At 38.3% G+C, this 22,698-nt stretch overlaps 1 protein-coding gene across 1 annotated transcript in view; it reads left to right on the top strand.

Annotated features, from left to right (window-relative positions):
- THSD7A (thrombospondin type 1 domain containing 7A) overlaps window positions 1–22,698 on the top strand; it is a 452,526-nt gene that overhangs the window by 262,257 nt on the left and 167,571 nt on the right. The window contains exons 5-6 of the mRNA XM_043462735.1: window positions 20,429–20,584; window positions 21,662–21,874. Coding sequence (XP_043318670.1) covers window positions 20,429–20,584; window positions 21,662–21,874 — 369 coding nt within the window. The remainder of the gene's footprint in view (window positions 1–20,428; window positions 20,585–21,661; window positions 21,875–22,698) is intronic.

The following is a 22,698-nucleotide window of genomic DNA, read 5'->3' as shown; positions in this document are numbered from 1 at the left end:
CTGTCACCACCAGATTCAAATCTGAACCAGACAAGCCTGAATCCAAATGAAACCAAGTTTGAGAAGATCAAAAGGATCTACTGGCGATTTAACTGTTTAACAGAAAAAAATTCATAAAGGAAGATGATGCAGTTCAGATTTCCTGCAACATATTATTCACAAAGTCTAGAAAGTGTGTGATAAACCTTTACTCCAGGGAATTCCCTGGCAGTCCAGTGGTTAGTGTTAGTCACTCAATTGTGTCCAACTCTTTGCAACCCCGTGGACTGTAGCCTGCCAGGCTCCTCTGTCCATGGAAGTCTCCAGACAGGAATAGAAGACTCAGCTTTTTCACTGTTGGGGCCCTGGGTTGAGCCCTGTTTATGGAACTAAACCCTGTAAGCCACGTGTGGTGCAGCCAAAAAAATTAATAAGTTCCTTTACGTGCAAAATTAAAGAGATCTGTTATCAAGAAAAAAGTCAATAGAATTATATCTGAGAGGATCTAGATATTGCAGTTAACAGACAAGGAATTTAGGGAACTTATTATTGTACATATTTTCAAAGGTTTAAAGGAAAATATTGTCTTGGAGAGTGAACAGCTGGGAGTATAAAGAGAAAGTTAGACATTTATAAGAATATGGAAATTCAAAAATGTAACAGGTCTGCAATTTAAAAAATACATTCAGTGTGCTTGTCTCTTAGTGCTACCAAAAGAAGAATTAAGTGATCTTGAAAATATATCAATGGAAATTGTTGGATCTGAGTAAGAGAAAGGGTTATTGATCTTGAAGACAGATCAATAGAAATGATCAGATTTGAAGAACAGAGAGAGGAAGAGGTGGGGGCAGGGAAAGTGAAGAGAGACTCAATAATTGGTAAAGTAATATTAAAGTGTTAATGATACTACAGGAAAGAGAGAGAGTGGTCTGATTAGAAAGATATTTGATGAAATAAAGGCCAAAATATTCTCAAATTTGTTGAAAAAGAAACCATCAACTTTCATATCTAATAAGCTCAGCAAACCCCAAACAAGATGAATATAAAGACAACAATGGCGACAACAACAACAACAAAAAAATATTAAACTCAAATTTCTGTACACTGAAGATAAAGAGAAAATTCTCAGAGCACCCAGAGGAAAAGCCACATGATATATACATGTGAATAAAGATAACAAAGGATTGAAATCTCATCAGAGACAATTAAGCAATGTTTCTGCTGGGGAAGAAAAAAAGTCAACTTAGACCTTGGGAATTGAGTAAGTGCCTTCAGGCCTCAGTTTTCTACCTTCCCCAGAATAACATCCGAATTTACTTTGGCAGGACAGCTAAAGAATCTGAGGGGCCTCCACCCTTTCTTTAGTGTCAGAGGCCTTTATCCGGCAAAATCAAAACCCAGAGTCCTGAGGAAAGGACCAGCTTTTCTTCTCATATCTATGGTTTCTCAGGTTTTTTTGGTGCCAGCTGATCACTGTGAGTCTTCACAAAATGAACATGGCTGAACAGCTTAAATCCTGTTGAGCTGATTGGCAAACTCCTCTAACCTGAGGACAGAGCTGAGAAATACCACAGCCAGGAGGGTTCTTTGATGAATTCATCAAGACTGGAGACAGAAATCATCTTGACAGAACACAAGAACCAAGCAAAATACTTAAGAGGCAGGATCCCGAGTTTTGGATCCTCTTCTAACTATCCTCTCAAGAGCCCTTTTCAGGTTGTATCCACCTGGTCCTTCATCAAGATGGAGCCAGAAGCTTAAAGCCTCTCTCCGCCTCCATGTCTATAGTCTCTCCTTTCTTGGGCTGTAATGCTGACATTTTCTTTTTTCCTCCATGTTCAGGAGTTCCTTGAGCCAGGTTTGAAAGTGAAAGTGGCTCAGTTGTGTCCAACTCTTTGCGACCCCATGGACTGTAGTCCATGGAATTCCCCAGGCCTCAGTACTGGAGTGGATAACAATTCTCTTCTCCAGGGGATCTTCCCATCCCAGAGTTTGAACCCAGGTCCTCCTGCATTGCAGGTGGATTCTTTACCATCTGAGCCCCAGGCTAGCCTTGTGTCAGGTTTAATGGCTTTTAAACAAGTAGCTCTTCATGTAAACTTTGAATGATGTGTAATGTTAGAAACCAAGACCATTCCATTTTTTTAAGCTATACTTGAAAATACTCAGAAAATAACCCCCCTCTTAATCAGGAGAAGGTCAGCAGAGTAAAAGGAGAATTCCCCACCCATATACCTGTACATTCATTACTTCAGGTTCTCTCATTTTTGCTTTCGGATGAAAAAACTCATCTGAACTGAGAACAGGGAATTTGAAAATAATAGGAGAAATTAGGAGTAAAGTCTTTAAATTACAAAAAATATTTATAGAAAAAGTAATAAGGTAAAAATATCATATGCAAAATACGATTAAAATAAAAAATGAAAATGAGAAAAATAATAAGATTTTGATTATTACAATAGGCTGGAAGTCAAGAGAGAAATAAATATGAGGAAAATAAAGCTTAAAGAGTTAAAAATCTGTGAGGTAAAATATAAGGGAGATTCGTTAATAATTAATAAAAATTCAGTTAAAATTGATTGATGATTTGAATGTGAGACCTAACACCATTAAATGCCAAGAAGAGAACATAAGGGGTAAGCTCCTGACATTGGCCTTGGCAATGATTTTTAGATTTGACACTAAAAGCAAATGCAATGAAAGCAAAAGTGAACAGTGATGTAGTGGAGCTACATCAAACTAACAAGCTTCTACTCAGCAAAGGAAAGCATCAACAAAACAGAAAGGCAACCTGTGGAATGGGAGAAAATATTTGCAAAGCACATATGTGATAAGAGATTAATAACCAAAATATACAACTCAATCTGCTTTAGGGATCTCACACTTTCTCCCACAGTTTTACTCATTTTCCCTAAAATGATTTTGAGTTAGTCACTAAGTCATGTCCGACTCTTTGAGACTCCATGGACTGTAGCCCATCAGGCTCCTCTGTCCATGGGGATTCTCCAGGCAAGAATACTGGAGTGGGTTGCCATTTCCTTCTCCAAAATGATTTTATCAGCACACATAAGTGAGTCAAGGAGATCACCAGTATCAAAACTTCATCAACATTTCCTAATGAGCTTTGAAATCTATAATGGCAGATGTTTTTGAATCTCCAATATCGTTTTCCAAGCAGTTTTATTTAAAAGAATATAGTATAAACTCAGGGAAAGTATTCAAACTCAGTTTACATGCTACCCTAAATTAAAATGTGGACTTAGGCTTACAAGAATTTTATTTAGGAAGAAATACATCCCTGATAGTGAAAGGTTGTTGCTGAACGATAAAATGCCGGGATTCTTGGCCTCCAGAGGAGATGAATTCAATCCGGGGCCAGAGACGAGGCTGGACCGCTCAGAGCTTTTGTGTAATAAAGTTTTATTAAAGTGTAAAGGAGATAGAGAAAGCTTCTGACATAGGCGTCAGAAGGGGGCAAAAGAGTACCCCCTTTGCTAGTGTTAGCAATGGAGTTATATATTCTCCAATGAATCCAAAGAATGTCTGGAGGTTGTAAAGACCTCACCAGACCTACTCCCACAATTTACATTTTAAGATAACAGAGTTGGCCAGAAGGTCTAATCCAAAGATTGTCCTCAGGCAGGATACATCCTTGTAAAGACCAGACCTACTCCCATAATTTATGTTTTAAAATAACAGAATTAGCCAGAGGGTTTAATCCAAAGACTGTCCTCAGGCAGGATACATTATTGTTATATAGTCACTCACAATCTGAGTAAGTAGGTTGGGCCATTTGGCGGAACCAACTTGAAGATAAAGTCTGGGGTACATTAACATAGCTTAAGACAACATTTCCATAAGAAAAAGAAATGTATTGATTAACTCAAGGTTTGAGAGTAGTTAGCTTCAGGTGAAACCAGGTGTCATGGCAACACAGCATTTTAAGAGAAACCTCCTTTTAAATTTGTATAGAGAAGAAAAAATATCGCTGGTTTGTTTCCTCCTGCTGCTTAAGAGAGAGAAAAATGTCTGGCACTTGCAGCCTCTTTCCTCCGTTTGGATACCCCTGGCCTTCCTGCCTGTTACCCTCTCAATAGGAAAAAGTATACCCCTGAAGAAATAGTTCTTAATATTCTTATGGCCAAAGACAAGAGCAAGCAGTTCTTTACCAGAGTGTGCACATCTCTGTTCTAGAATATGAATGAAACTTTCTGAAAGATAAGTATTTAGGCCACAGAGATTTGACATCTTATGCTTAGCTTCAGTTCCAGTCCTGTGTAGCTATGTTTCTCAAAAGGTAGTCTGAGCATTACTTACATCAGAATCAACTGAAGTGCTTGCTATAAATCCCTATTCTGAGCTTTTTCTTAGGTTTCAATCCAAATGCGGTGCCCACAAATCTCTGGGCACAGCACCCAGAAGTCCGCATCTTTAAAACAAGCCCTCTTCTCACTCCCACCTTCCAGTAATTGTTGCATGTACTGAAAATTGGGAAGGCACTGTTGTAAGGTTAAGCATGGATCCTGAAAAACCATGATTCTACGCCCCAGGCCCAGAAATCGCTAACTTTGCATGTTCCAAAAAGTTCTAATGCTACATGATGACTTTTTCCAACAAGCGATGTGACTCAGTCGCCTTTGACCTTTTGTTTGGTATTTTAGAAACACATGCTAGAGTTTAATGCTAGAGACTTTAGTGCTTTTTTTTTTCTTCAAGAAGTCAGCATGGACTTCACGTATCTTACCATGAAGGGGCTGAACATTAGCAGCACTCATGTTATAGCCTATAGGGGTAATCTAGACATCTTGGAAACTTTGTTTGAATGTCAAATGCAGCAATTTCATCTAGACCTGCCAATTCAGCTGGCAGCTGCAGCAATGAGTGGACTAAATGGAGTGAAGCTTAACAAGGCAGGAGTAGACATACAGAGAGGAGGAATGGGGATTCCTGTCAACTGGAATGTTGTATGGAGCACAGGACCCTGATCTTCTGAAAGGCATTGTGAGGGAAAAAAAAAAAAAAAAAACACCTCATCACAGTCTGAAAGGTAAAGAACAATGAGAAATGATGCAATGACAACCAAAAGTTCAGTATTAGTTGCTTGGACCAAAATCTTTGGTGTCACTCTTGATTTCTCCCTTTCTCACCATCAGTTCCTTGGGAAATTCTTCCAGCTCTACCATCATTATTTATCTGACCACTTCATCTCCACTATCACCCCTGGTCTGAAACACTGTCTTCTTTTGCCTTTATTGATAGAATGGCATACTAACAGGTGTCACCATGTCCCTTGTCCCCCCAAAATCCATTCTTGGCACAGTAGCAAAGCAGTCATTTAAGACTGTAGTCAGGCTGTGTCCCTTCTCCACTCAAAGCCGTGCCTCTGCTGAGGTTCCCTCCAAGTAAAATCCATCCCCTTCCCCTGCCCCTTGTCTCTGACCCCACTTCCCATGCCTCTATCTCCTGCTCCTTTTTCTCCAGTTCCTTGAGCCTCCTCTGCAGTTCCTGGACCACACCTTCTGCCAGGAATGTTCTTCCCCCAGATAAGTGCTTGGCTAACTCCATCCTTTCCCTCAGCCTTGTCTCAAATGTCTCTTTCTCCAAGAGGCTAGATGTGATTGCCCTACTTTAAATTGCCCACCTCTCCCCATCACACTCCCAAATCCCTTCCTCTGCTCTTTTGTCTTTCTTCGTGGCTCTTTTTGCCTTATACCATGCTACGCCAGTTAGTAGTTGATTAAGCTTCTTGTTACTTTTAGGTTTCTCCACTCCTTCAGTGAAAATTCCCACTGCAAGAAAGCTGGCACCTTTATCTGTTTTGTTCTCTGCTAAATCCTGAACATCCTATGTCCCAATATGTGCCTGGTACTTAGTAGGTGTTGAGTCAACATTTGCTGAGTGACTTACTTAAGTAAATATTCACAAACACTGGCCCTGACAAAGTGTAAGGGCAAATGTAGGAATAATTACAAAAAGATTAAGTGGAGAAAATTAATTAGAAGAAGAATCAGATCTGAGATCTGCAAAAATAACTAGGTGGGTCAGAAAATCTGAGCGGGCATGGATCCAATAGACTCATTATGACAATAGCTTATTTGTAGGTGGTAAGTAGTTTTGAGGTTACAGGTCATGGCTGCCCACAAATCATGCTTTTGGCCTTTGACTCAGCATTCCAAGTTTTCTTTTATTTTTAATAATGACATTATAAGCCAAGACATTACAAGGAAAAGCCATAAAACTTCTCTAAGCTTTTTGACAGGTACATCCTCTGTCTATGCAGTGATCAGGAAATGAGAGTTTGCACTTGGAATTCTATGAACAGAGGTTTTGAGAAAAGAATGAAAAATTTCAGGAAAAACAGAAAATCTCATTCTGGAGGTATTATATTCACCTCTGTTTGCTTCTGAATAAGGTGTAGCTGGGCTTCCTTAGTGACTCAAAGAATCTGCCTGCAACGTAGGAGACCCAGGTTTGATCCCTGGGTCAGGAAGATTCCCTGGAGAAAGGAACGGCTACCCACTCTGGTATTCTTGCCTGGAGAAGCCCACAGCCTGGCAGGCTACAGTCCATGAGGCCACAGAGTCAGACACAGCTGAGCGACTAACACTTTCACAAAGTGTAGTCAGAGAGTAACAGTGGCAGCAACCTGCTATGGAGAAACTTGAGTTAGTGCAAGTTTAGCATAGATTTGTTTTTCTTTCCCAGAAGAACAGGGAAAAGTTGATCAAATATGCCAGTGAATGTGTCTATGCTTAAGTCATTATCCCAAGTTATTTTTTTCCTATGGAGAAACTTGAGTTAGTGCAAGTTTAGCATAGATTTGTTTTTTTTTCCCCAGAAGAACAGGGAAAAGTTGATCAAATATGCCAGTGAATGTGTCTATGCTTAAGTCATTATCCCAAGTTATTTTTTTCCTTCAATATCCCCTTAAGCTTGGTATTATTTACTGAATTGTCCCCTCCCCGAATTCATTTGTTAAAGCTGTAACCCCGTGTGACTTTTCTTGGAGATAAGGTCTTTAAAGAAGTAATTTTGGTTAAATGAGATCAAAAGGGTGGGGCCCTAATCCAATAGGACTGGTGTCCTGAGAAGAAGAGGAAGACACCAGTGATAAGCACACGGAGAAAAGATTGTGTGAGGACAATGAGACAGCAACCAGAAGAGAGGCCTCAGGGACCCTGCCTGCACCCCTGTCTGGGACTTGCAGTCTCCAGAACTGTGAGCAAATACACTTCTGTTGTTCTAGACGCCTCCTCTGTGGTATCTCGTTATGGCAGCCCTTGCAGACTGTCACCCTTGGTCATCAGAACAATTATATTTGGAGGAGCTGGTTGCAGGCCTTCTTTGATTGGATATTCTGACTTTTTAATAGCTGTTTTTGAAACAGTAGTTGCAGTTCTTTGAAATTCTAACTGTTAAAGTTCTCTGTCATTATATTGTGGATAACAATACAGGCTCCAAACATCTGCTTATTTTAATTTACAACATTTGTTAATGTTTTCTAGGTTAGGGGCGTTGTAGATAGGAATTTGAGTCAATAATACTGTGGAAGATTTTAGTGTAACTTTTATATAGATTATTCTACAACAGGTCCCATTTAATAAAAAAAGGTGGGGGGAGAAAAAAACCTTTGGTATCTGCAGTTACAACAGATGGCACATCCCCATGGTTAGGAGAGTGGTGTCCTCATCAAGCTGTTGATAAAGTTTGTGAAATTTAAATCCTAACATGATTGGCATTGCTATGAAGATATATATTTTGAACAATCCCATGTATTTTTAAATGTCCTTGTTTTGTAGGAATAAGGGTCACCAAGAGAACTTATCTGACATATGTTTGTTCCTATAAATACTTAACAGTGTTTTATTTGAGTCAAGACACAAGGATAGTTGTTCTCTAGGCAATATGGCATTGTGAGCATAGGCATATGGATCTCTCTCTGTAGTTCCCTAAATTGACCACTCGGAGTCCATAAATAGAGAACCTGCATCAGCCCTTGAAACCAGTGGAGAGCTCATTCAGAGACTAGACGCTTAAAGCAGTTTTTGTTTGCTAAGATGATAATGATATAGGATTGAAGGACCAGAGGCACCAGGGCAAAGGAACAACCCCTGTGAGATGGAGTAAAATTCCTAAGAGAAGTAGGAAGGGACCTGGCAGTCCTCTCCCTGACACCAACAGAGCTGAGTGAAGGCTGGAGGCAAAAACAGTAATAAGCCCATCACTTGGTGCCCCGCTTACCCTGCGGCAGGCAGGCTCAAACAGCACACCAGCTGGAGGGTGGGTGGAGTCCCTTATAGAAGGAAGATGGCTTTCTTACAAGTCTGCCCAGTCTGTCCCGTTGACAGCGCCAGTGGTGTTCATGGACTGGCTCTTTTCACCACCATTAGTCTCCTCAACATCCGTAATTGAAAAGTTAAAGCTCGAATATATAGCTGAGAAGAAAAGAAAGAAAAATGCTCTCTTCTTATTTTAATCTGGACCTAAGTATTCCTTAAAAGGAATATTTGAGAACAACCTTATCTAAATGTCTGAAATGTATTCAGTGCACCTTTTACTTGACTATTAAAACCAAGATAGAGTGAGTCTAGAGGAGCTTCCCTGGTGATTCAGTAGTAAAGAATCTACCTGCCAGTTCAGGAGATGTGGGTTTGATCCCTGGGTCAGGAAGATCCCCTGAAGAAGAGAAATGGCAACCGTTACCCTCTTTAGTATTTTTTCCTGGGAAATCCCATGGACAGAGGAGCCTGGTGGGCTACTGTCCATGGGGTCGCAAAAGAATTGGACACGACTGAGCAACTAAACAGCAAAAATAGCAGAGCAAGCCTAGACTTTAACCCCCAAAGATTAAACAGATAAATTAGATAAATGTAAATATACCACAATTTCAAACACAGGGACCATTCAAACAGTTTTGTTCTGAAATTGTCTAATATAAGAAAAAAAAATTGGATAATGTTTTGTGACCTCAGTCAAATGTTTTGATTTGATTCAAAAGGTTATCCAAACAGCAAACACAAACAAGCACAAAGAGGAGGCGAATTAGGTCAAACAGGAGGGGCTGGGGATGAAAATCGTGGTTATCAGTTCATAGTTCAGTTCAGTTCAGTCACTCAGTCGTGTCCGACTCTTTGCGACCCCATGAACTGCAGCACGCCAGGCCTCCCTGTCCATCACCAGCTCCCGGGAGTGCACCCAAACCCATGTCCATTGAGTCAGTGATACCATCCAACCATCAGTTCATAAGCTTCATAGAGGCAGCGATAGGTCCATCAGACACTGAAAATATTAATTATGGTGTAGAAAATGAACTCAAGACATGTGTGCTTCGTAAATAAATGTCTTGTGTTAATTTAAGAAATGATTAATCCAAAACAGTAGCTCTATAATGAATTAATCATAGCCAGAAAGGACTGCAGTGAGCTTCAAAGTACATTAAATACTGAGAGATAATTCTCAACCATCATTTTAAATATGCTTGGAGAATTGATTAAAGTATAAGTACATTATCTTAAAAACAATGCCTTCTATTATTAAAAAGAAAATAGGTTTCATGCCCTCATTAACTATAGTAGTCTGTGAAAGATACAAGAAATTTTCTGTGATAAAGTTTAGTACAAGAACATCTTCAAAAAGCTTTAAGCAATCACTGATATGAGTAGAATTTGATTAGTTTTCAGAATAAAGACTTTCTTTATTTGCTTGACATAAGTTCTTTATTCTGCCTCTAGCTGACATGTAAGTGGGTGTTGAGTAAACCATCAGTAGAACCTTCATGGAATTAAAACTACTTTAGTTAAATAGACCCTAAATTACTAACACATAATAAGAAAAACAAATCATTATTGCCACTGCCATTGACCCTCTAGCATCCTTGTGCAAAAGGTTCCCAATACAATGGCAGAGCTTTGTACAGAGTTGGCATCTAATACATATTTTAACACATTGAATAAAATAAGAACAAAGGAAAGGAAAGCCATTTGTAACTGATTTTATTTGTAGATCTTTGGAATCTCTTTCATTATCAAGCACCTTTGTATTTAATAATGGTGTTTGGTCAGTTCCTACACAGAAACCAACGTTTAAACCCAAGAGAATTTCCTTGTAATTGTGAATTTGCAATCAAATAAGCTTGTTTGAAGAAACAGTGCTATTTCAATAAAAAGATAAGATTTTCAGGGAAGGCAGTGGATAATAAATATAGTATCAGGAGACTTTACGTAAAATGCTTAGCCATTTTCCTAAATGGATGAATGAATTGTTAAACCTATTGCATTTTTCTCAACCTTTGAACCTTAATATATCTTTTGAATGACTCAGAGGAGGCATATCATTGTACATACAGGTTTGAAGTATGCTGGGTGTGAAATCTATCATTTAAAATGTTTTGATAGTCGAAATATAAATTTTCATGATAAAAAGTTTAAAATACACATTTGGTACATTTTTAGGCATTAGAACAAAACTTATTTAGCTTTAAAAATTTAGTATTAAAAATAGATGAGAATCTAAAATGTTTCTTATTAAAATACTGAGGACTCATTGCCAGATGAATATCACTCCCAATTTCCTCGGTCACCCCCACAGCAGTAACTAAATAGACTGTTTAAAAAATATATTATGTCTTCTAGTCAAGTCACACTTCATATTATAGACTTCCAGAAGTTTGGGGTAAACAATTGGGGAAGAACATGGCTTCAACTAATTGTCATATCATGGTATATAGCAAAATGGGTAAGGGCATGGTTGCTAAAGTCAGATACCAGCTGCCACTGATTAGCTGTGTGACCTTAGGCAAGTTACTTAATCTCTGTGTGCCTCAGTTTCCTCATCTTCAAACTCGGGGTTACTACAGTTATACCTACTTCATGAGATTGCTGTGACAATTAAAAGAATTTATTTAGTGAATTCAATGTAAGTATTTACTATTATTATTATCATCAGTATAAGTACAGAACATCCCATGTTAATAGTAATTTATTAATAATTGGATAGCCAGGTCTTGATACCTTGTAGAATAAAAATTTAGTTTCATTCCCAACTGATGTTTGAAAGTCACATTAATTTTCACTTGTTGGCCACAAAGGCTGATGTTGGATTATCTTGATAGCCTCATTTACAGTTATGACTTCCCTGGTGCCTCAGATGGTAAAGAATTCACCTGCAATGCAGGGGAACCATTTTCAGTCCTTGGGTTGGGAACATCCCCTGAAGAAGGGAATGGCTACCCACTCCAGTATTCTTGCCTGGAGAATTCCATGGACAGAGGAACCTGGTGGGCTACAGGGATCACGAAGAGTTGGATATGATTGACAGACTCACTTTCACTGTTATGACATATACACATAATATTAATAGTCCCCATTAACTGTATTTTAATACATTATGACCTATTCAGATGTATTCGCCTGTGTGTGTGTGTGTTTGCTGAACCTTGCTCACTCATCCTTCCAAGATCACGTGGGGTAGTACCTAGAAGTACACGCTGAAGATCCTGGAGCCAGACTGCCCGAATGTGGATCTAGCTACTGTTTCCTAGCTATATGACTTTGGGAAAGTTCCTTAACTTTTCCATACTCAGTTTCCCCATTTGGGAATAATTATCCACCACCACCACCCCAAAGGGAGATAACTGAAATACCTGTCCCATGGGGTTTTGTGAAAATTATATGACTTAATATTTGTTAAGTACTTGGGGGTCATAACATTGCCTAGCACATTGTAAATGCCAGTAAGCATTTTTTATTAAATAACTCACATGCAATCCATCCACAGGTGGGACTCCTATTCTAAATTTGATGTTTGACATTCCTTGCTTTTTCTTATATATTTTACATGTCCATGCTTTTCAGCCAAAGAACACCAGGAACACACTTGTGTTTGAACAAGTTGGATTTATTACTTTTTGCAGCAAGTGTGCACTGACCCCTGGACAAAACCGTGGGCGTCTCAGTAGGAGTGTCAGAAAGCACTTATTTTAGCATTTGGGCTTCAGTTAAGCAGTTATTTTAGGGGAGTTTAAGTAAGTGGGCTTTGCTATGGATTGAATGCTATAAGGAGGCAAGTGTGATTCTATAACCAGATTTATCTTTATAAACCTTACTGGGAAGTAGCAAAGACCAGAGGGAGACTTAAACTGTAATAGATAAAGAACAAACCTCACTCTTAATTAGTTGGGAGATGGGAATAGTTGATATTTTGGTGGTTCCTATGGTGACCTCATTTTCACTTAGACAATGAAGTAGTCTTATTTTTTGTCTTACTCCAGGAGAGCCTAGCTGAAAAGACCAAGCCAGTTCATAGACAATGGTGGCCACTCCCTCTTTTCAGACACATATTTATCCCCAAACATGATGATAATGCTTGCTTTTTAAAACTATATAAATAGTGTCATTTCGTATATATTCTTCTTTGGTTTGCTTTCTTCACTCTGATACATTTGTGCATTTCATCTTAGTGGTGATTGTACTATAGTTTTATTTGCACCTCTGTATAGCATTGTATTGACACAGTAGTATTGACACCATAATTTAAAATCCGTTCCCTTTTTTTGGACACCTGAGTGTTGTTATTCCTAGATATTTTCAGTTATAAACAATGCTGCAGTGACAATTCTTGTAAATATTTCCTGAGGTAAATGATGTCTGATGACTTTTTCCAAGGTATATACCTGGGAGTAAGCCTGTCTTCAAACATTTGAGGATATTCCAAGTTATTTTCCAAAATATTGAAAACAACCTAGTTTTCTAGAAGCGGTGTTTAACTGTTCTGGCTGCTTCGCATCTTCTTCAGCACTTGGTTTGTCAAACATATAAGTTTTTGGATAAACTAGTAGATATAAAATGTCATTTCTGATTTTATTTTTCTATTAACTCTCATGCCTTTGACTTTTAATGATCTCTTCTCTTGTATTCATTTCTTCCATCTTATATTCTCTTTGTCCCATTTTTTTCTGTTTCTTTGTTTCTTCTTTCTTGCCTTCCTTTAAATTTATTACAACAGTTTTGTTATTGTTGTTGCTTCCCTTGGTTTAGAGGTTATACATTCTTATCCTATTTATATAAAGAGATTACCTTAAAATATTAAGGTCCAGACCCAAATGAATATAATCTATAATTAATATGCTAACCTTGCCAAGGGCTGTAAACTATCTTACCTCTGAGTACCTTTCACCAGCTTACACATTATATAGTCTTGTATTTTAGTTCTACATTGCTATTTGTAACTGTCTATATTAGATTTCTATAACTACTATAACAAATTACCACAAACTGAATGTTTTATCTTCTAGTTCTGTAGGTCAGAAGTCTGACATGGGTCTCACTTGGCTAAAATCAGGGCTTTGGTAGAGCCATATTCCTTTCTAGAGGCTCTAATGAAACATTTGTTTCCATGCTCATTCGGGTTGTTGGCAGAATTCAGTTTTTTGCAGTTGAAGAACCAAGATCTCTGTTTCCTTGTTAGTTGTTAATTGGAGACTGTCCCTAGCTTCTAGAAACCATATTCTTTGGCCTTTACCCCTTTCCTCCAAAGCCAGAAATGGCAAATCCTCTCATGCTTTGAATCTCCCGTCTTCCTTATTCCATATCTCCTTTCTGACCAGCTGGGAAAGGTTCTCTGCTTTTCAGGACTCATGTGGTTAGATTAGGTTGATTTAGATAATCCAGGATACTTTCCTTATCTCTGGTCTTGAACCCTGAATCATATCTGTAAAGTCCTTTTTCCCATTAAGATAATGTATTCACAGATTCCAAGGATTAAGGCATGTGATCTTTAGGAGACCACTGTTCTGCCTACCACACTCCCTGTTTAAACATCAATTATGCTTTTACCGTCCCTGTTTGCTCTTACTCACGTTTAATCTTTTCTTTGGTCACTGTTCCATCTGCCATCGGAGTCCCTGCTTTTCTGTTCACTTCCCTTTGTGTGAGAAATAAATCCTTTAGAAATGTACTTAATGATGGCCTGTTATAGTTAAACTCTTGAATGTTCTGACTGAAAATGCCTTCCTTTGTCCCTGGTAATTAAAGAACTCTAGATATGCAGGTTCTATGACCTGGGATCAGTAATGCCCCAAGGGAAAGGCCAGCTTTAGGATTCTGATACCATAAGGGATTTGGGCTCTGGATCTGGGGAATCACTTAAGGATTTTCCTTTCTTGTGATCCCAGTTATAAAGTTGAAAAGTTTTATTTTTAAAATAACATATAGGCTTCTGCTTCCAGGAAGATAGAAAAGATGTAATTTTTCCTAATTCTCTCACTAGATTAAAAAAAAAAATCCTGTAGTAAACAGACCATAAGATGACTCTGAAAGATGGAGAATGAGGCAAACAAGCTAGAGATTTTAAAACTTAAGAAATGACAAATGCTGAGTTCCCTTGGTTTATCTTTTCCTCCCATGTCTCAGACTTGGAGTGAGAGAAGAAAACCACCCAGAAATGCCAGTGGGAGCAGATTTTGAAAGGCTCTAATAGATACCTATTCAGGCAATGTTAGACTTTGCTTCAACACCATATGAAAATTAAAATGTATTCTCTATCTATAAAAAATTAAACATGTATGAAGGAGAGACACTGGTTGGTAGAGTGGATTAAAAAATATGACCCAACTATACACATTCAACAAGAAACCTCAAATATAGCAATATCCCAGGTTGAGAGTAAATAATGAAAAACAATAAATCATGAAAATATTATTCAAAGAAAAGCAGGAACGGGGTATATTACTATCAGACAAATTAGGTGTCAAAGCAAAGAAAATTACCAGAAAACTACTGTAACTCACTGAATATGGAACAGGAAACTTCTAGCCAGACAGTAGTAAAAGAAGGAACAAAGAGCAAGATAGTAGGACCAAAAGGAAACTGCAGACCAAAATCCCTCATAAATATGGATATAGAAACCCATAGCAAAATATTAGCAAATAGAGTTCAGTTATATATTCTAGGAATTGAAGACTAGGACCAAGTACAGTTTACTCAGGGGTACACGGCCAGTTCAGTATTGGAAAAGTCAGTTCATATAATCCACCATGCTAACAGGCTAATGAGCAAAAGATCATATGATAATACCAGTCAGTGGAGAAAAAGCACTGAGCAAAATTCACCACCCATTCATCATAAAAACTCTCAGAAAATACCAGCCAGTGGAGAAAAAGCACTGAGCAAAATTCACCACCCATTCATCATAAAAACTCTCAGAAAAATAGGACTAGAGAGAAACATCCTCAACTTGGTAAAGATCATGCACAAAAACCTATAGCTAATGTTATACTTAATGGTGGAAGACTGAATTTTTTCCCTGTAAGGTTACGAACAAAGTGGATGTAGGCAGTCTTTGTAGCTACATCACTCTACTCTCTCTCTACATTATGGCAGTTCCTTTTTATCCGTGTGTCATCACATGGCCTTCTCATAAGGACACCTTAAGACTTGCCTGAGTCCAGTAGGACCTCATTAGCTGATTATTGCAGTGACCCTAGATCCAAATAAGGTCATGTTCTGAGCTTCTAGAAGACACGAATTTGAGGCAGGGTGGAGAGCAGAATACTATTCAACCTGGTACATGTACCCTAGCTGTATCAATATCAATATTCTGGTTGTGGTATTATACTATAGTTTTGTGAGATCTAATGGGAGAAACTGGGTAAAGGATATGTAGGATCTCTGTGAAATTACAATTTCATGTGGATCTCTAGTTATCTCAGAATAAGACATTTCATTTTAAAAAAATTACATATTCACTATTCTTAGGGATTATACAGAGAGTATATTTTCACAATACCATATTGGCCTCATTACTGGAAACAAATGATTAAGTTTATCTCCTATAATGAATTTTTGTTTATTGTTATACTGTATACAAATGCAAAATGTTTCAGACCTACAAAAAATTGCTTTATTAAGTCCAAAAAATAAAATTATTTTATGATCTTGTGAGCATACAGAGTACATATAATTAAAAACCCTTTAAGTCATATGAGAACAATAAAATATCTCCTTTATTTTCAAGAGACCAACAATAAGACTTAAAAAAATCTAATGTATACTTCTTTGGACCTTATGCTAGAAGAGCAGTTTCTTAATAATTTCTAATGAAATTTTATAAGAATGATGACTGGGCCATGCTAAAAAAATTTAGTTCCCCATGTTTGAGAATAAGGGATCAGCAATAAATACTATATTATATAATATAAAACTGTAGGAATTATATCTCACAAATTAAACTAGCACCTAATAAGATCTTCTGTGTCTGTTCTTTACTTCATTATTGAATCACACTGATTACAGATAAATCTTGGGCCATTGGAAAAAATTAAAAAAAGACAGCTTTTGAAGAGTTCAGCTCATACCTGTGATTTACATTAATCAGCATATACTGTTTAAAGGCATAGAGTTGACTCTGCTGAACCCATGCTCTCACTCCCCAAGCCTGCTCTTACTTCCCCTGATGGTTTCATCCTGGTTACCTCCACCAGTCAGTCTGTATACTGGTCATGAGGCTTGAAGTGGTAGCCCCAGTTTGCCACCTGTTTGTATGCCAGGGAAGGTCTAAGACAGAACCCAATCAGTCAGATCAACAATTGTGTGATTCATATTTGTAAAACTGGCTGAATACATTTATTTACAGTATCTTTTTTTAAATAAAAACACTGAAAATGCAAAAAAAAAAAAAAAAATCAGCATATACTGGATAAGAAAATCTACAGTGAAAATCACCAAAGGAATAGAATCATTCACAAATACATATTCTCCCCCTGTGTTTATTTGATTAATGACAGATAGATAGAAAGTTATCTGTGAAATTGAGGCTTTTATCAACTGAAAAAAATGCACAGTGTGAAAGTTGTGAGTTAAGTTTTATTTGGGGCAAAATGAGGACTATAACCCAGGAGACAGCATTTTAGATAGCTCTGAGAAACCTCCAAAGAGGTAGGGGAGAAGGTCAGTGTATATATATGTCATTTTGATGAAGGGAATACGTGTGATCAGGCATACGTTTTTTGCAGAAGGTTGCTGCTAATCATAAGGAGCAGATGTCACTATAAAGGATTTTAGTGTTTTTCTAGATATGAGGAGATGCAAGAAGTGGGCTCATAAAATCTTCTGAAAATATCTATCTGAAAGCCTGCCCCATTAGTTTTACCCAGAGCACAGAGTGCCTCCTTCTGGGTCTCCACACTGAACCCCTTTCAGGGTGTGTTGAAGGTCAGCTGTCACAGCAGCTTGTGTTTAATCCTTGAAGAGGCAGATGGCAAGTGCCAATTTTTAGTTGGCACTGTTTTTCAAGAATTGTATTATCTCTGTGTTGAGTTGGCCAGCTTAGCAGAGGATTGTTAAGCATATTTTGCTTCAAGCAATACTTCGTTAAGCCTTTATTCATCATATTTCTTTCTTAATAGTTAAAGAATTGTGACTGGTTATTCTTTGCTTACTCAAAATACGCAGAGTTAAAATTAAACACTCGAAAAATGGCCAGGAATTAATATTTTTATCTGTTTCCTTAATTAAAAAAAAAAACAAAAACCTTGTTTCCTCCTAAAGTTTTCAACTTTCTATATAAAATAAATATCTTCAGGCTGTAATAGTTCTCACAATTGTATACTTTCCAACTCTAATTTCCAAAACTGTATAGTAACACTGAACCATAAAGTTACTTCAGTTCACTGAAAGTAAAACTCAGAGACTTTTCAGATAAGTATACATATAACCACTAATTAAATCTGCCTGCAATGCAGGAGGCCAGGATTCAATCCCTGAGTCAGGAAGATCCCCTGGAGAAGGGAATGGCCATCCACTCCGGTATTCTTGCCTGGAGAATCCTGTGGACAGAGGAGCCTGGTGGGCTACAGTCCCTGGGGTCACAAAGAGTCAGACATGATTGAGCGACTGACACTTTCACTGAAAGATTCCACAAATGAAAGAATTACTTACGTTAACTTGAAGTGATAGGAGTTTTTCTTGTGTATTATAGAATTACGGTAGTCAAGGTTCTCTGGAGAAACAGAACCAATAGGTTGTATATAGGTACACTATAGGAATCGGCTCCCAGCATCCTGGGAAGAAGGCCACTGGTGTACTTTCTGGCTTCCCAGAACCAGACATTCTGGTGTCCAAGAGCAGAAGATAGATATCCCAGATAAGGAAGAGAAAAAATGGACCTTCCTTCACTTTTTTGTTCTATTCAGGCCTCAGTGGATTGAATGCTGCCTCACCCACAGTGGTGAGGAAAGTCTACTTTAGTAGACTTTGGTCTACTGATTCAAATGCCAGTCTCTGCTGGCAATGACCTCACAGACACACCCAGAAACAGTGCTTCACCATCCCTTAGCCCAGGCAAGTTGCCACATGAAATCAACCATCCCAAGACTCTTATGCCTGTAAAAATATTAAAAGCAAGTCATTTTATGTCAGATATGTATTATTGATGTCATTTTTTTAAATATTCAGACAAATGAAGCATTTATTTCTGTATTTTCTGTCATTACTGTGCCAAGTACTTTCACTGTTGGAAAGCAATCCAGTTAATCATTTTTGGCTTTGGCTAATGTTAGGATACAAATTAGTAGCAATTCTGATAAACTTAAGTGAGAATGCTCATGGTGCTCATGTTAAGCAAGTTAGGGATGCCCAGTCATTTATTTTCACTTCATTGTATATGGGAGGGGAAGAGGGGAGGACTGTTACTGAGAAGGGGAGGAAATAAGTACTTCTTGGAGAAAAATTCTGTAGAATATTTTTCAGAACTGAAAACTGTGGCAGAAAGAGGAGTTAATACACTAGCCTTTATGATTGTGTGTGTTTCTGTGTGTAGAAAGTTGAGGGATATGCAAGTACCTACAGTTTGCTTTCCTGTTTAAATAAACTACAAGTAGATATATTGAGTATTTTTATTTAAAAGTTGGGATATTATGGTTTAAAATATTTTATTTTCTCTGTGATCATCTATATGCAATCCCATGTAATTGGAATTTCATAGTCCTTTACATGGGCTTCCCTGCTTGCTCAGCTGGTAAAGAATTTGCCTGCAATGCAGAAGACCTGGGTTCAATCCCTCGGTTGGGAAGATTCCCTGGAGAAGAGAACGGCTACCCACTCCAGTATTCTGGCCTGGAGAATTCCATGGACTGTATTGTCCATGGGGTCACAAAGAGTTGGACACTACTGAGTGATTTTCACTTCACTTTTACATAAAGAACATAAGAGTTAGATCTCTTATTATGGCATGCTTTTTGTGCTACGTGGATGGGCTTTTCAGAGTATCAGCCTATAACAGAAGCTGCTGCTGCTGCTAAGTCGCTTCAGTCGTGTCCGACTCTGTGTGACCCCATAGGCGGCAGCCCACCAAGCTCCCCCGTCCCTGGGATTCTCCAGGCAAGAACACTGGAACAGGTTGCCATTTCCTTCTCCAATGCATGAAAATGAAAAGTGAAAGTGAAGTCATTCAGTCATGTCCGACTCTTAGCGACCCCATGGACTGCAGCCTACCAGCCTCCTCCGTCCGTGGGATTTTCCAGGCAAGAGTACTGGAGTGGGGTGCCATTGCCTTCTCCGATAACAAAAGCTAGCTGTCATTAAAGGAAATGTGTGTCTAAGACATTTGCTTCTTTAAATTTTTATGACAGTAGTAAACTTGATTCTCCTCTGATGTCTTTATAGCTTCAAGTATCTTTCTCACTTAGTCATTTTTAACCAGAACTATGGACACCATCTGACATTAACTGTCAAGTGTATGTGTTGTACAAAATAGCCAAATTGCAGTCATCAAAGGAAGAAAGAAGCATGGGCTAGCAGTATTTATCCACAGTTCATTGATCAACTCATGAACACACATGGACAATTATAAATGAGTCCGCTTAGCAACTCTTGAGCTTTGGATCACATACTCAGATGGTGTACTCTTGAAAGTTCTGGAAAGTACCTGGTGAGTTATGCAGTTGGAGATAAAGATGCCGCATTTGGCCCTTCATCATATCCACCAGGTACCTCTCTGTGGGCCAAAAGAGAACAGAGACTATTGTGCCACAAGGCGCTCAGTGGAGATTTTCCGTAGACATTTATTTCCCCTCCTACTCTGTTCAGTCCTCTAAAGTAAATTCTACATTTTTAGAATCTGACTATAAAGCTTTAGAAATAAAATTAGCCTTAAGTATTGTTTTATTGGCTAGGAATATTAGACTCAGCATTATTAATTGCATGGCTAATTGGTGGTGAAGCTGGGGATTAAACAATTTTAGGACTTCTAGCCCAGTTTCCTTTGACTGCACTACATTGCTTCCTCTTCCTCCTTCTCCTTCTCCTTTTATTCTCAGATGGAGCTGAGGAGCATTGCAGTAATGTCTTGGTGACACTTCTCTAAGCATTTTTCCTTCTTCATACACATAGAAGAATCATATTATTAACCAGTACTATGTTTAATTCTTAAGGGATCTCTCTTTGTCTCCAAACAGCCTCAAAACCAGTGGACTTGAAATCATGCACTGGCCCTGTCCCTAACACGACACAACTGTGCCACATTCCCTGTCCTATTGAATGTGAGGTTTCACCTTGGACAGCTTGGGGACCTTGCACTTATGAAAACTGTAATGACCAGCAAGGCAAAAAAGGTATGTAATACTAAAATGGCATGCTTGAAACTCCCGTCAATGGAGTCAAACTATGAATTATTAGCAAACGCTGCTGTGTGTTCCTGTGATCATTTGCTGACAGTATTTTCTAGAATGCCTAAAGAGTATTGATCACAAAAGGAGTATAAACCCACTCTGGTGATGATACCAGAAGATAAAAACTTTCATTGCCTGACCCATAGCTAGTACCTAATAAATAGAACTCCTTATTATTTTAAGATAAACAAATAATGACTATTACTTTTATGATGCAAATGTTATATCTGAAAGAAGTAAAATAAATGCAGTTGTTTCCCATGTGGCAGGCACGGTAGAATGATTTTCACATGATCTAGTAATTGAAAACACTTTTCTGTTTTGTTTCAAAGGATGGCTTTCTAGTGATTCTAGTATGTTCACTTAGTAATAGACAGACTTACTAATTTTGTCATACAATGTCAGACAAAACAACACTTACATGCTATTAAAGCACAGAGCAGGTCTTTGAATACTCCTCATTAGAACCCAGATGGATTATATCCCTAATTCAGATTTCTGGGGAGTCTAAAATCAACTAAGGCTCAAAGATACAATTTCCTGAGATCATCCAACTTCTCGGAGGTTCCTTTTCAAGTTTAACCACATAAGCCTGTTGAGGAATTCAAAGTAATACCACTTTTGTCTGGTCATGAATATTTCTGAATAGCTTAAGATTTTATGGTGTCTTTGGAGATTTTATTGTCTTTGAACATTTTATAACTACAGACTTTCCAAATTAACCAAAAGCAAAATCTCCTCTCTTTTTTTCTCTCTCTCCAGCTCTTTTCTCGCTTTATTTTTACTATAGTAAGCTAACACCAGAAGTCCCTCTTTGGCCATTTGTTCATTCATTTATTCATTTAATAAATTATTAATGAGCTCCTATTAAACTAGCATTTGGGGATACACTAGTGAATAAAGCACATATGAATTTTACCCTTTACCCTCATCCTGCTTTCACTTAGGGTTTCATTCAGCCTTCTGAAATACTCAACCCATGATGGTAACAAAGAATATTTTCCTTCCCCAACAATTCAGGTTTCAAACTGAGGAAGCGGCGCATCACCAGTGAGCCCACTGGAGGCTGGGGAGGCAGTGGGAACTGCCCTCACTTACTGGAAGCCATTCCCTGTGAGGAGCCCTCCTGCTATGACTGGAAGGCACTGGGGCTCGGCGACTGTGAACCAGACAATGGCAAGGAGTGCGGTCCAGGCACGCAAGTCCAGGAGGTTGTGTGCATCAACAGTGATGGTAAGAAAGATTACCTACCCTCCTTTGATTTTATGGTTGTCTGTTTGACCCTGGAGAAATACCTCTCCTTATGTTAAAATATTATGTCTTCTCGCATCATAGCTGGTTCTGTTTACAAACAAACACAGAAACAGCTGCCCCTTCCATCCTTCCTTCTTTCCTTCCTCTTTCTTCTCTTATCTCTCTTTCATTTTTTCTGATGGTGGCTGTGGAGAGGGTCTTTAAACAATCACAGGGTATTTTCTACTTTGAAAACAAGTAACATGCAATAAGAAGTGTAAAGACAAGGTGTAAAATGGACAAGTTAAAAAATAACAATGAAAGGGAACATTTTTCTAAGATTTTTTAATTTGCCATAGAAAGTGATATGTAAATAAAGAAGGGTTGTTAGCTTTGGTTGACTTGATTTCAGAAGACTTCCTCTCCCACCCTGACCCTGTGTCTTAGTAATGATTACCAAGCCATGAGGCCTATTGCAGCCTAGAGTTCCTTCTGAATCAACCTTCTGAACTCTAGGACTCTCCCTTCCAGGAATGTCATAAAGCCCCCCAGGTGGGGATTTACCACAAAGTTCTCTTCTTGAACCACAGGAATTACCCTGGACTTTTACAACTGATTTTTGTTTGATAAAATACACTGTCTTGTTCTTAGTCTTGACTGAAGATTTTTGCATCCTTTCCAAGCGTGATGCTACTGTTTCAGGGAGATTCCCCCTGATTCTTTAGCAATCCCTGAATTACACTTAGGAAACACAGAAGTCCCCCAGACGCGGTGTAAACCTGGCTAAAATTGTCTCTAAGGTTCCCTCCGACTCTGGAATCCAA

Source organism: Cervus canadensis, chromosome 3 (genome assembly GCF_019320065.1).
Source record: "Cervus canadensis isolate Bull #8, Minnesota chromosome 3, ASM1932006v1, whole genome shotgun sequence".
NCBI classification, from domain to species: Eukaryota; Metazoa; Chordata; class Mammalia; order Artiodactyla; family Cervidae; genus Cervus; species Cervus canadensis.
The sequence above is the reverse complement of the archived record's forward strand: the minus strand, read 5'-3'. Positions and strand labels throughout refer to the sequence as shown.